This window comes from Pyrus communis, chromosome 12, assembly GCF_041283825.1.
Source record: "Pyrus communis isolate YQ-2024b chromosome 12, ASM4128382v1, whole genome shotgun sequence".
Classification (NCBI taxonomy): Eukaryota; Viridiplantae; Streptophyta; class Magnoliopsida; order Rosales; family Rosaceae; genus Pyrus; species Pyrus communis.
In genome coordinates, this window is record NC_142576.1 from 13,087,670 (window position 1) to 13,102,790 (window position 15,121).

Genomic DNA, 15,121 nt, shown 5'->3' on the forward strand with positions numbered 1-15,121 from the left:
GATTTAGGTGGGATTTCTAGTGAGTAACATAGGTACAGTATACAGCAAAGTTAGAGTTTTAATAAATAAAATAAAATCACTACAATCACCATTATCACCATCACCACAACATTCTTCATTGTCTCATCATGGCACCACCACCCTTCCACTACCACCAAATCCTCCACAACCAGCACCCTTGCCACCATGGCCAACACCACTTCCATCGTCTCACCATCGCCACCACCGCCTCCATAGTCAGTAAAGGGAATACTAGAGATTTACATAGAATTTCTAATGGCTAGCATGCATATACAATTCAAAAAAACAAAAAAAAACAAAAAATATATATATATATATATATATATATATATAAAAGCAACCTCTTTAAGAAGCATAGATTTAATCTTTGATGAATCATAAGTAATATTGAAGAACAAAGAGAAGGATTAGTTTTATACCTTAGTCCAATGATAGACCACCCTCCAAGAGGGACCCATAGGCCATGAGTGGCATCTAGCTATATGTCATGCTACCCAAGCTAATGTAGAATTTGGTCAAAGAACCTATCTAGTTGGAATTACAATGCAATTTGATCATTCTCTTCAATAATCTCAATCACATTACCAGGGTATGGATACAATGCTTTCCTTTATTACGCTCGATACTTGGCTGAAGATTCCTGAATTATATCTTAGAGTATTCTTTCTCTCATATAGAGGATTAGAGATTCCTTGTTAAACATTCACATGTCTCTGATAATAAGTCAGTGGCCCCTACAAAGCATAGAACACATCTAAAATGAGATGTGGTCACATCTCATTGCCAAATGATCAGCAACGTATCCCCAAGATAACTATGATGTCTCAAGTCAAAGGGTCACTTATATCATTCAACCAGTAGACTTACTTACTTGACATGTGAGTAGACCTTCATGCAAGTACTCTTATTTGATTGTGTTCAGTGAACTCATTCCTTTAACGAGAATCTACATACTTGTCTTAGTATCCTAACATGAATGGCTTGAGACTTCTCATCTTTCCCATTGAAGTAGACATAATATGTACTGGTCTAGTCGGATTTTCAACAGGTCTATCTGGATTGGCAGTGTTCCTCTGACAATCTTATGAACATAAATCTTTTTGGACATTATTGCTATGTCAAGAAGGTCTATGTAGGCTAATTCTTTAGATTACTTCTTCCATCAATCCATTGTCCATGGATTCACCATTTGGATGTATATCGTTTGATTGAGATAGTCATAATGGGTGACTTTGCTCATTTTTTGTATTAGACATAACTAAACATTCAGACATTATCTTGAAAGGTTTGATCTCAAGATTGACTTCTAGGGCATATCTCTAGCAACCAGCACTTTCGCCAACAAGGGCACCACCATTTCCACCATCTCACCATCACCACCACCATATCCTTCATAGCCAACACCCTTACCATATTAGCCACCACCACCTCCACTGTCTTACTGTTGTCACAACCAACACACCACCAACATCTCACCATGGCTACAACCACTTGCGCTTCTAAGACCACAATCGCCACCACAGCTACCACTACTAAAACCACCATCACCACCATATCATCCATCGCTATCCCTCATCCCCCCCCCCCCAACCCCAACCATAGCCATCACCGCCTCCACCGGCTCACCCCTACTACCACAACCAACTCCCCTCACTGTCATCACCACATTCTCCACCCCATTGCCCTTACTGTGCCCCACCACCACCTCCATCATCTCTGCCACCATAGTCCTCGCCATTTCTCAACCATCATTTTCATAACCATTGTTAACATAGACCACCATCTTTGGCACCATTAGTCACCTTTGCCACCACCACCACCACCATTATTTCTTACCACGCTATTGCCTTTATCCCACCATGACTAGCACCTCTACTATCACTACTACCACCACTCCAACCACCATTGCTACCAACATCATTCTCTTCTCAACCACCATCTCTACCACTACTGTCTCCATTACCACTAAACACAAGTTTGTATAATTTTTGACATTTTAGATATTAGTACCACACATGTTTTCAATATTTTTATTCAAAAACTATTCTCGAATTAAACTCACATTCTTAATTCATAAAAATACAAAATATTTTGTCGCTTTCATCTTACAAAACACCCTTCAAAAATTATTTTGTAAACGTTACTGGAGATAAGTGTAGGTTATTGAAAATGGTGATGTTATTCTTGATGGAATACCCTTAACATCCTTTTGCATTAAATACAAAGGAGTAGAGCGATATATGAATGTGAATTAAAAAAATTCACTGAAATCGAAATGAAAGGGTTGGTTTTATACCAATACATCACATGCATGCCGATTCCTAAATTCCATGCAAGTATAAGTGTTATCAATAGTGTTATTCACACACCTCTTTTTACTCTCAACACACGTTTTTTATTTTTTGTCCATTAATCTTCTTCAATTCATTTGATCTAAATGCCAAAAAATTGAGAAGGGTGTGTGAGAAATAAAATAGGTGGGTGGACGAGACCACTCTAAATTAACTATGGTTAATAGAAGTAGAAATGCTAACGAGACTCAAAAGTGAGACTCTCTATGTACTCTCTATCACCTCATATTTTTTGCACAATGTTTATAATTGTTGGCACGAAAAGTAACATTAAACTGTGAGGTGACAAAGAATTCATTGAGGAGAAATGCTAAGGTGACTATATCAAAGTGAGACTCTCCATAGACTCTCTGCCGTTTTAAAGTTTAACGTAACTCCCGTGCTAATATTATAAAACAGAAGGTTGCAAAGAGTCAATGAAGAGTGTCACTTTTGAAAGAACCTCCTTACTATTTCTCATCATAGAAATGCTCACTTTGAGAAAGTGTTATAGCATTTGCGTTAATAGAAATACACTACTACAACATTATCTATAACTAACGGTCCAAAAACCGACAAAAAACATATATTACTGTCGGATTTTAAGCAAAATCCGACAAAAAATGGATAAAGTGGCGGATATAATAAGTGACAGAATTGCCAGAGTCAGGATTTGAATTTTCTGACAGAAAATACTCTAAAACCGACAGAAATTGTGTCGGATATAACCGACATAGAATATATTAATAATGAATAAATAAGAGCATTTATGTCGGCTAAAACTGACAGAAAATACTAAAAACAGACAGCACTTCTGTCGGATATAACCGACAGAGAATTTATTAATAAGAATAAATAAAAGCATTATTGCTGGAAAAAACTGACAAAAAATATATTAATAATAAAAAAAAATATAAACAACCACTTTCTGCATTTTCCATATCCCTTGCATTCATTGCATTTTTCATATTCACCGCAAGATCAGACATAGCTTCCTTAAGAAGTGGCTTAGGACGCGTCATGCTAACCACTATTATGGCATCGTTTGTTTCTACCTGCACACATTCACATTCCATTAGAATCACTCAATCACAGCAAGCATTGCTCATTCAAATGAATCTCTCCCTGAAATCGAATGAAAATCGAAATACTTACAGTGTTGATGAGATCTATGACCAGGAGAGCTCCTGGTGCGCCAGCTGCAAGTTCTCCACCATGCTCTACCATTGCCACTGCGTCGCCAAGCTCTCTTTCGAGCTCTTATTCTGCTTCTTGTTCTCATCCTTCTCCACAGCCCAAGCGAAATCGATTCTTCGAATCAAATTCTGCCCCTTCTCGTCGTAGCGTACATCACTTTAATCGAAGAAATAGATAATTAGGGTTTCTGAGAAATCAAAGTTAATGCTTGTTTGGTTTCCGAGAAAATAAAATCAGACAAAAAGAGGATGAATCGAGGTAGCGCAAGAGCTTCAACCTCCCAATTGAATCTGGCAGTGTGACAATTGTGCTTAAACTCATGTATAGCACACGCATATACGTAAGTGAATGAATTATTTCATCTTGTACTTTCCCAAAGGCTCTCAATTGCAAGTGTTGAACCCGACAGAAGGAAGGGAGGGGAGAAAATGGGGAAGGAAGGGGGAAGAGATAAGGAAATGAGGAGAAAGAAGAAGAGAAAAGAAGAGATGTAAGATCCCACTCACCTTGATAATTCGAGCTTGACAAGACAACCTATATAAAAATCTCCAGAACTTAAGCTTACATGTATACTGACTAACTCATTTGCACCTTGATCAAGTTCCCACTAACAGAGATCGTTATCAAAGGTTAGTTGGAAGGTTAATTTATTTACCTCACACCAAGCCAGATATTGCATATGCAGTAAGTGTTGTTAGTCAGTTTATGCATTCTCCAAGTGATGCACATATGGGTGCGAAAGGAAGGGGGAAGGGAGAAGGCACCGGCGTAAGGAAGAGATGGAGGGGTTTTATGTTGGAAATTTTTTATTACTGTCAGTTAAAACCGACAAAAATATTTTTTAAAATATAAACCGACATAAAATTTTCATTACTGTCGATTATAACCGACAAAAAAAAAAATTGGCGGCAAAAATCCCCCCAAAATTCCCTCCCAAAATTTTGTTACGATTTTAAAAAATAAAATAATTATTGTTTGGTTTAATAAATAAATAATATGTATTTAAATATAATACGTTTTTAAAAATTAAATAAATAATTGTTTGGTTTAATAGATAATAACCCATGTAAAATATGCAATAAAGAAACAAAAATATAATTGTACAATGAAAATATCATCACACAAACTAAATATTGTCTAATCAAATTTAGCACAAATTACTTTTCCCACTTCAAAATTTAGGCAAATTTAACTGAGATATGCATTCTACGAAACTTGTTTCAATGATATAACCATCAAACTTATTTGTAGATACTACAGGATCGTATACGTAAAAAATCGCAAAAAAAAAAAAAAAAAACATTCATAGATTAGGAAACGAAACAAAAGTTTTTTACGGTTATAAACTAAAAATCACAATTTAACGGTTATTTTAGCTCCGGTTTTGATGATTTTTTTACAGCTACACTTCTTGACCCTATAAGAATGCAATGAATGAATTCGATCTTCAATTTAAAATATTTACACTAGTGGATACCGCAAAATCTTATTTTATACTTCATGGAAGTATAATATTAACTCTAAGTGTTTGTGTAATCTACCGTTTTGATGCGATGTGCATTCTACGAAACTTTTTTCAACGATCCAACCGTCAAACTTATTTGTACACACTCCGAGATTGCATATGTAAAAAATCGTAAAAAACAAACATTCAGAGATTACGTAACGGAACAAAAACGACGGTTATAAACGAAAAATCACAATTTAACGGTTATTTTAGCTCCGATTTTAATGATTTTTTACAGCTACACTCCTCGACCCTATAAGAATGTAATGAAATTTGATCTTCATTTGAAAATATTTACACTAGTGGATACCATAAAATCTTATTTTATACTTGATGGGGAAGTATAACATTAACTCTAAGTGTTGGTTTAATCTACCGTTTTGATGCGATACGCATTCTACGAAACATTTTTCGACGATCCAATCATCAAACTTGTTTGTACACACTTCGAGATCGCATACGTAAAAAATCACAAAAAAAAAACATTCACATATTAGGTAATGGAACAAAAGTTTTCGATGGTTATAAACGAAAAATCACAATTTAACGGTTATTTTAGCTCTGATTTTGATGATTTTTGGCAGCTACACTCCTTAATCCTATAAGAAATGCAATGAATGAATTCGATCTTCAATTTAAAATATTTACACTAGTGGATAAATCTTATTTTATACTTAATTGCAATACAACATTAACTCTTAAGTGTTTGTTAAATCTATCAATTTGATAGGATATGCATACGAAACTAGTTTCAACGATCCAACCGTCAAATATGTTTGTATAAACTCCCAGATAGCATGTGTAAAAAATTGCAAAAAAAAATAAACATTCAGAGATTATTCTGGTGGTCGTCCAAAATTTTACTTTGTTCGTGTCGGTTATATCCGACCAGGCCATGAGTGAAATTTTTTTTTTAAACATGTGTTTATTTATTTATTTTTAATCAATATAACATTTTAAAATAATAAAATCAGACATGATAGAATACATCAAATGTTCATGTGTGTTTATGTGCCTGACAATGTGTTTTGTGACGCATTGAAAAAAATTGTTTGAATTTCTTTGTATCTTGTTGCTTGCCTGTGAGAGAGCATAATCCTTATTACAAAAATGATAGAGCTTCAGATTGTAGTCTGTTTTTATTATTCTCTCGAAAAATTTATGGCTCGTGGGAATTGAGTTCATTGGACTTTAGGGTCATGAGTGAGAAAAAAATATTTAAAATATGTGTTTATTTATTTATTTTAAATCAATATAACATTTTAAAATAATAAAATTTTCATTTCTGTCGATTATAACCGACAGAATACTAAAATAATAACCGCTAGAAAGTAAAATAATAAAATAGTCAATTTCTGTCAGTTATAACCGACAAAAATTGACTTAAAAACCGCCAGAATCTGTCAAAAATATTGTCGGTTATAACTGACATGATTTTTTTGATATCCGCCACTAAATATCCGCCAGGACTTTATGTCGGATATAATCGACATGAGTTTTCTAATATCCACCACCATCATCCGCCACCTAAAGCTAATAATGTAGTAGTGATGGACCAGGCAGATTACAAGTTCAAGATGACAATTTTACTATTCACCTCCTGGTGAGCAGAAAATCTTCTCCACCTTGAAAAAAAAAAAAAAAAAAAAAATGACAAAACAAAACAAAAGAAGTAGACACCCAATTGGCATATTAATTGTGGGAAATTGCGTCGCGCTTTCTTTTTGTTTGGTTTGTGGAGGCCGAGAGGGAGCAGCGTTGGCTCGAGAAGATTGCAGAGATGGTTATGGAAATTGTGGAACCAAACGCGTGCATTAGAGGTTGCTGCAGCAGCAATTCCATTCCTCTCCATCTTCCAACTTCCTCGTACACTCTCCTCAAACCCGTTGCCCGAGGTAACTATTAACACTCAATCCTCCTAGTCCTTGTCCTCCCTCATAAGCCTCTTTGGCTAATTAATTGATTTTGTTGTTTGGATTATGGGACTAACTGTGCGACTAGGGGCTGAGAGTGTTGTATACGAAGCACTTTTGGATGGGAAGAAAGTTGCTGTCAAGAAACCCAGCTTGTCTACTTCTGATGATCTTGATAAATTCCACAAGGAATTGCAATTGCTTTGGTATTTTTATGAAATGGGTTATATCTATATGTGTATATATATTAGTGTTGTGTGTATTATGCATATATGCATATGAAATTATGAATGTTGAGCTTCTAATGTCATGATTGATTTTGGTAATTGTGGCCCTTCAATTTCGTTTAACTTTTGTTTATTTCTTGTTAATCACGACATTAAGTAAGCTGGATCATCCGGGATTAACAAAATTGGTAGCTGCGCATGCAAAGCCTCCCAATTACATGTATTTCTTTGAATTCTTTGAATCACCCAATTTGTCTGACAAACTACACATGGAAGAATGGACTCCGAGTATCGATCAGGTGCTTGTGATTGCTCTCCATTTAGGTATGACTTAGTTTGATGGATGCTAATTATTTTCTTTAAGACCCTCCTAGCATTCAACCCTATCGTTATCAGAACAGGCACAAACTTATTTTGTAGGAAATGCATTGATCATCTTTAGTGAAGGAACAACTGTTATAGCTGTGGTTTCTAGTTTACAATTTCATTGGCAGTCATTTTAACACACACACAAACACGTACATATTTATTAACTATTAAACCTCCGAGAGGTCTTTGCTATGTAGCCTTATCACAAGGGCTGCCTTCAAATAGTCCTTGAATTAAGTTGTGGGGTGCAGTGTGTGGATCTCGGATAAACTGGTGATAGTTTTCATGTTATTGTACTGCAACGTCACGAATTGTCGCAACTTGCATTGATCAGTTGGCAATTAGAACTTATTGCTGCACTTAATCATTTTTTTATTTTATACCATTCTCAACTAGAGGTTTCTAAAAGTGTTTAGTTCCGTGATTTTTCATTGTTTTCCTTAGCACATTTTTTGTCCTTTTCCAGCAAAGGCTTTGCAATACCTGCATAACCTCGGGATTGTACATAGGGATGTGAAACCGGCAAATATTCTTGTAAATGTCTATCTTAAGTATCTTGTCCTTTAGTATCAGAAATCCTTTTTTTTTTTTTTTTTTTTTTTGACCTTTTTGTTTTACGCACTTAACTACTATAATTTTCTTATGATGCAGCTTGACAACGATCTTTTCCCCCACTTAGCAGACTTTGGTTTGGCTGTATATAAAGAAGATCTTAAAGGAGTTTCTCTTGAGAATTGGAGGTCATCCGGCAAGCCTACTGGTGGTTTTCACAAAAAGAATATGGTTGGCACACTCATTTACATGGCACCTGAAATATTGAAGAAGCAAACTCATACAGAAAAGTCAGACGTGTACAGCTTTGGTATTTCACTCAAGTATGTATTTAGGAGTTGATAACCTAAGAAAGCAAATTTTATTACAGTTGTATCTGATGACTATACGTGTTCTTTTAAGTGATGCTGTTTACATTTTGTTTTGAAGTATTGGATTGAGCTATGGGACCTTAAATATGGTTATTGACAAAAATGTTTATGGTAGTCAGACTTGCCCTTGAGACCTTTAGACCTTGATGCAGCATGGGTGTATTGGTAGTTAAAGGGATGTTTAGGGAGAACAGAAATAAAACTAGAGATAGGATCACCACAGTTTGTTTCTAGAAATCGATCTTAGATGCCTTATGCATCACATGATTTACTTTAGAGGCCTCAATGAACAAAAGATTGCCCTTTTGATTAAACTTAACCAATAATTGCATGAAATGATTTAGAAGATTACAACATGATTGACTTTTAAGACACGTTTCTAACAGTTTGGAGATTATTTTCAGTCTATTCTACTTCAATAAGGAGGGATTTACGTTGTCCATTTTACATATAGACTTTGAGGTCAACTCTGCAATAAAATTGATCGTACCACTCACAACTTCTGCAGTGAGGAATACATAATGTTTCATTGCCTAAGTTGTGATATGTGCCAGTGCAGCCTGGGTTTTTATGAGCAAAGTGCCAATAATCCCTTACGTCATGTTTTTCTTCAACTCCTAAGGTACTAATAGTTAGAAAATAATAATGGGGGTAGACTTCAATTACCTTAGGATCATTTACACTGCTCCTATATGAGTCTCACTAGTACATTAATTGAGTCAGCTGAATCAAAACATAATCTATGTCTGGATGTTTCTGATACCAGTAATCAGCTTCTCAACAAGTAGAGCAACTTCATTTGAATTAATACGTACACCCAAAATTGGAAGATAAAGAATAGTTAATATATTCAAGATAAATTACGTATTTACAAAATTCCGTCTCAAATCATCCTATTTCATCATATCCGGGATGTGATATGGTTCCGAAGGATGAATTGGATATGTGCAAATCCAATAAGATTTCATTCCTGAACAAAAGTCCATTTTTTGATTTATTTCATCTATTCCATGACGGGAACAGGGGGGGATACACATTACTTCACGATTTGGAATCAGAACAGTAGCGAGCTTTAGTTGAGTGGTCCCTCAAATAACACTATGGGACATCGTGGAGGATCCACATTTTATTGTTGTGTGATGATCCGAACCGTCTACAAAGATTTTTCTTGTAAAATAAACCTTAAATTTATAAATATACCATATCACAATGAATAGTTGTGTAACCAAATTTGCTGATGTAGAACAAGTAACCAAAGTTTAGAAATCAGAAAGAGATTTTAGAAGGCAACAGGAACTAGGTCTGAATATAAGAGAATCAGAGGATTCAGAATAGGAAGACAGAAGAAATAGATAAACCGAAGAGAAATCTAGAACAGAAGGGGAGATCAGGGTTTAAGAGGACAGAAAGGCGAGAGATAATTCAAGGTGAGGAAATTTCATTCATCAATCGAGTATGCTATTATTTGAATTACAAAGCACATATTTATAATTAATCAAATCTTGCTATGAAGGAAAGTAATCTTACTCATACTAGAAACAGGAGAATACAAATAAACTGTATTAAAATATCCCTAAGATATTGTTCTGCATCAATTACATTTTATAGTAGTAATTTCATTATTATGTTATTATTTTATAGACAAGTATGCAGTTTAAATTTTCATCTCTTTTTCCCAATGAATATGAAATTTCAGTATGATCCTCTTGCAGTGAGCTTCTGACCGGTGTTGTTCCATATACTGATCTTCGTGCGGAAGCCCAGGTAGCCTTTCTCATTTGTGTTTTGCTGCTTAACTTACAATATATTAAGAGATGTTGATTTACAGTTGGATTGATGTGGCATATGATTCTTGTTGCTAATACATGTTTGGGTTTTGGAGATTTTTCGTAAGGATGATTCTTGACCTTGAATGAGGTCCAACTGTTCGGATCTTTGGACTGCATTGATGTTTGGATTCACATGCCCATTTTTGTGAATAGTATATTATCCCGAGGGATTAGTTTTTAAAAATTCCAGCTTATTTTTGGTTTGCATTATGGTTTACAGCACAAGTAATTTTCCGCCATATTCAGATGTATTTTTATATTTAATCCATCTATGGTAGCATTCGTTTACTTGATTTTATGGCATCGTATTGTTTAACATTGATTCGTTACTTGGAAATAAATGTTTAATAGATGAGAGGGTTTAGAATTTCAAAACTGCTAACTTTGAATAAAGCATCCAAGTACCAAAAATATCTTCTCGCTTCTGCAGATATATCAGAAGTTTGGGAGGTAGTGATGTGGAAATTCAAGTATGGGTCCGATATAGTCGAAACCAAATATCAGTTGGAAATAGCAGTCAAACATAGTGAAAAAAGGTTGAGTGGCCTTGTTGATGAGGCGTTGCAAGGCACACGATATGGTTCATAGCCTGTGCTAAGAAAGAAGGCCTGAAAGTGTCCCATCCTCTGATAAATTTAGGCAAAGCATCACAGTTTCATCACATGAGTTTCTGCTAATTTCAATGAAACATTCCCTTTTCTTTGTCTTAGACTCTCAGTGTTTAGTTTGTGGTTTTTATTCTAGGGTCAGGATCGGGAGGCAAACAAGTTCATAAATATATTTACAACTTTTTAGCCTTTGGGGTATCAAATCCAAGGGTCTTAAACCAAAGCGATGTGGAGATTTATAATCATTAAACGGCATGGAGGCTGATGTGGAATTGTAGCAAATTAGGGAAGAAGTCTAAAGGAAAAGGAACTAGAAAATAAGATAAAATGCCCCTCCTCCATTCCGCTGCAAACACTCCAACGTTGATGCTGCTTCATCACCTAAGCCTTTGCTTATATCCTGTAACATATTTTCTGTCTGACTACCTGCCTTTAGTTTTTAGACTATTAATAAGAATTACTTCCATCTATAGATGGGTTCATGTAAATGTTTAATGTTCTAACAATCAGTACTATGATCTTGAATTTCAAGCAGCATCTCTGATGCAATTATGTTTGTTATCCAACAAAAATAAATTATCATGTTTTATTATGGATATGACTCAAATTTGTCACTGAATAGCTCATGGTAGCTAGTAGCTGATTGGTGCATAATGCTAGCAGGCGCACACTGTACTGGAGATGAACTACACAGAGCAGCAACTTACGGCAGCAGTGGTGTCAGATGGATTGCGACCGGTTCTTGCTGATCCTGAGTCTGGTGTGCCACCAGCTTTGTTATCAGTGATACAGAGATGTTGGGATGCAAATTCTCAAAACAGGCCTTCTTTCGATGACATAGTTGCTGAACTTGTTATAATTTTGAAACAGAGAGAGAAAATAAAGGAGCCAGATAGTTCCTTTCACGATTCTCTTAATTCTCTTGGTAATCAGCCTATAGATGTTGGCAACAATCTTCAAGCTTATCAAGAGGGTATTAACTGGTTTACTCAGGGAGAAAATTCCATCAATAGAGCTTGTGAACCTAAGCATGGTTTGGAAAAGTGGCTTCAGGCTGCAAATGATACTTTGGCATATCATCCAGTACTTTCTTGGGGATCTTTTGCTACCTGTGGCAGAAGGGAGACGATGGAGGATACACATTTCCTTTTGCCACATGTGTGTAATGAAAGGGATATCCATGTTTTTGGTATTTTTGATGGTCATAGAGGTGAAGTTTGGCAATTTATCTTTCTAATTGTGTATTTGGTATTTCTATTAGCAACCTGATTCTAAGCTGTGCTACAAGGACATAACTGTAACAAAATGCAGGTGCAGCAGCTGCCGAATTTTCAGCTCGAGCTTTTCCAGGATTCCTGCTAGCTATAAGTTCGATTAGCAGGTTTGTTCCTTCCATTCTTCTCTCTTTTTAACATTGTATATTTTATTTGACTAGTTGACTTTATCTATAAATGCAGTCCAAGAAGTGCATTGTTCGAGGCATTCATTAAGACTGATATAGCATTTAGAGCTGAGCTGGATATTTCTCGTAAATCCAAGAGAGTTATCCAGAAGGACTGGCATCCTGGTTGCACTGCAGCTGCAGCTCTTATTGTTAGAAATAAACTTTTTGTAGCGAATGCAGGAGATTGCAGGACAATACTGTGTCGTGCTGGCCACCCCCTTGTTCTAAGCAAGGTGACTTAGACTTGATACATTCCTGTTTGGTCATTCTGGTTTAGTACAAGGTTTTATTCCTCAGAATAATGAATGAAATATTAGGATCACGTTGCAAGCTGTCTCGAGGAAAGGGATCGGGTTATTAGTGCAGGAGGAGACGTAAGATGGCAAGTCGATAATTGGAGGGTGGGTCGTGCTGCTCTTCAGGTTTGTGCCTTCAGATATCATGATACTTTTGCAATATTTTCTTCCAAAAGTCTGAGATTTGACGTTTGTTTGTTTTCTGCTACTTATGTGGGTAGGTTATTCTCTCCAACAGAAAGGCTGAACCCTTGTTTGAGTTAGTTTGGAAAAAAAAATAATAATAATTCATAATAAATAAATTTGACAACTCATAAACTTTGCCCGAGAGGAAAAGCAAAAATAATCAGCTTCCATTGTGGTGCAACATAAGATTTTTTTTGAGGAAAAGAGCGATGTGTTTTATCTTCTTTATTTTCAACTACATGTTATTTTGCACCCAAAAGTTTCCGTAGAGAACTTACATTACATACTTTTGTATAATATTGCTTTGGAAACAAGTACAACTTTGTTCAGCTTTTTACAGTTTTGCTATGCAACTTTTTATCATGTTGGTTCTGCAATGTGCTTTCTTGGCAAACAAAGGTAAAAATTGAATTCATTACCAGTTTTCTCAAAGTAACTTTTCTGGAAACAAGAAATAAATTTTTATATATCGAAACCATTACCATTGTGTTGAAAACCAAATATTTTGGTTTATCTTGTTTAACAAAGGAAATCCATCTTGGTCTCATCAAAGTTATCTTTAACCAGGGTAATTAAACATATTATCTGCTTTATCATAAGATAGTGACTAGTATAAGAAAATGAATAACTGTTCCGGATGGTACCTGCAGATATCAGTGACTGGCACGTAATTAACATTTCAAACGTGTTCATCTTTTCCGGTTGAATGTGTATCTTTGACATCTTTTCTTCCAATAGGTTACTCGTTCCATAGGTGATGATGATCTAAAGCCTGCTGTAACTGCAGAACCTGAGATAACTGAAACTATTCTCTCCCCAGAGGATGAGTATTTGGTAAGGACTTGTCACACCTTACGCGTACATAAAAAGGTGCAATTTATCCTACTTAGGGTTTGTTTGGGAGTGTTTCTATAGAAGTGGTTTTACTCGGTAGTGATTTTGGTATTTTAAAATTTTCTTTGAAACCGAGTGATTTCAGTGTTTTTCAAAAATTATTTCTAGGGATGCTTCTCCATAAACCCTATTCTTATTTCGTGATCTCTTGGGATTGTTTCCTGTTTCATCATGATTTCCAGATTTCCCTGTATTATTAAAACATTCCCATTATGTATTATTTTTATATTAATCATACTTGTAAATCAAGTCATTGTACACTATTTAAATCAATGATAATGCACCCTCGAAAGTATCGAGGGATTGAGCCAAATTACCTTCTCTTGCCTTTTTGCTTTCTTGTCTGCAATTCCTGATTTGGGTTATCTTTTACTTACCAAATAGAATGCCTCTTAAGAAGAATCAGTTGATTAGAACTTATCAATAATTTCCGTCAAAGTTCATAACAAAATAACTCAGTAAGTTGCCTCTGCTACTCTCTGAGACTTCGCATGTTTCATGCGTCAGACTTGTATATTATTTGTCTTCTCTCTTTCTCATGGATTCAGGGGTGTCTTTTTTCATAAGATTTTATTTGTTTTGTTTGCTGAAGGATATATATATATCAACTTTCAATATGGAGATGGTACTGTTTGATAGGCAACGGAACCTACAGACCGAGTTTGCTCTATCTAGAAGTGAATAATATGTTGCTTAAACTGTTTAATCTCAATCATTGTTACTTTTCTTTTGAAAAAATAAACCTAATTTTTGTCAGGTAATGGCAAGTGATGGACTGTGGGATGTTGTGAGCAATGCGGAGGTTGTAAACATAATCAGGGACACGGTGAAAGAGCCTGGAATGTGCTCCAAAAGATTGGCGACGGAAGCCGCAGAACGTGGGAGCAAAGACAACATCACAGTCATTGTCGTCTTCCTCCGTCCTGTCTCCACAGCTGAGAGAATTTTCTAGGTTGGTTTGCTAGTTTTTCCAACTTATGAATGCAAATGTGGGAGGAAATTTAGCCTGGAAAATAAAAAAATGGTGAATTTGGTAGGTGTACGATACCAAGACCAACATTGTATTTTCTATAGGATATTCTTTGAATAAAATCATCTCCCGGATGAGCTTTGCGGGCCGGTGGTCCAGTTTATTATTTGAAAGGATTGTCGAGATCCAGTTTATGGGGGAGCCACAAGTACAGGTTATATTTATGTTTCAGTGGCTGAAGGCCAAGCTCTCCTTGATGGCTTCAAGATTGCTGCTACTAGACAAATTCGGAGACTTGAAATTGAAGGGGATTCTAAGATTCTCGTCGATGCTATCAATCTTAGGTCTGCGGTACCTTGGCAAATCAAGACTTTAATCACGGAAATTCAGCGTGCGGCTTGTTATTT

At 35.7% G+C, this 15,121-nt stretch overlaps 1 protein-coding gene across 4 annotated transcripts; it reads left to right on the plus strand.

Moving 5' to 3' along the window:
• The first annotated feature begins 6,623 nt into the window (after positions 1–6,623).
• On the plus strand, positions 6,624–14,880 carry LOC137745972 (protein kinase family protein / protein phosphatase 2C (PP2C) family protein). 4 transcript variants are annotated; one of them, XM_088681179.1, is made up of 13 exons: positions 6,748–6,950; positions 7,057–7,174; positions 7,353–7,519; positions 8,031–8,098; positions 8,216–8,439; positions 10,200–10,251; positions 11,585–12,134; positions 12,236–12,305; positions 12,382–12,601; positions 12,686–12,790; positions 13,589–13,684; positions 14,502–14,696; positions 14,782–14,880. In XM_088681179.1, exons 1-12 carry the CDS (start codon positions 6,836–6,838, stop codon positions 14,694–14,696), a joined length of 1,980 nt encoding a protein of 659 aa, XP_088537305.1. In that variant the 5' UTR covers positions 6,748–6,835; the 3' UTR covers positions 14,782–14,880. The 4 variants fall into 4 exon arrangements, with proteins under 4 accessions (XP_068342108.2, XP_088537305.1, XP_088537306.1 ...); XM_088681180.1 differs by having other exon boundaries at positions 14,819–14,880; XM_088681181.1 differs by having other exon boundaries at positions 6,749–6,950; positions 11,588–12,134.
• Positions 14,881–15,121: the final 241 nt, after the last annotated feature.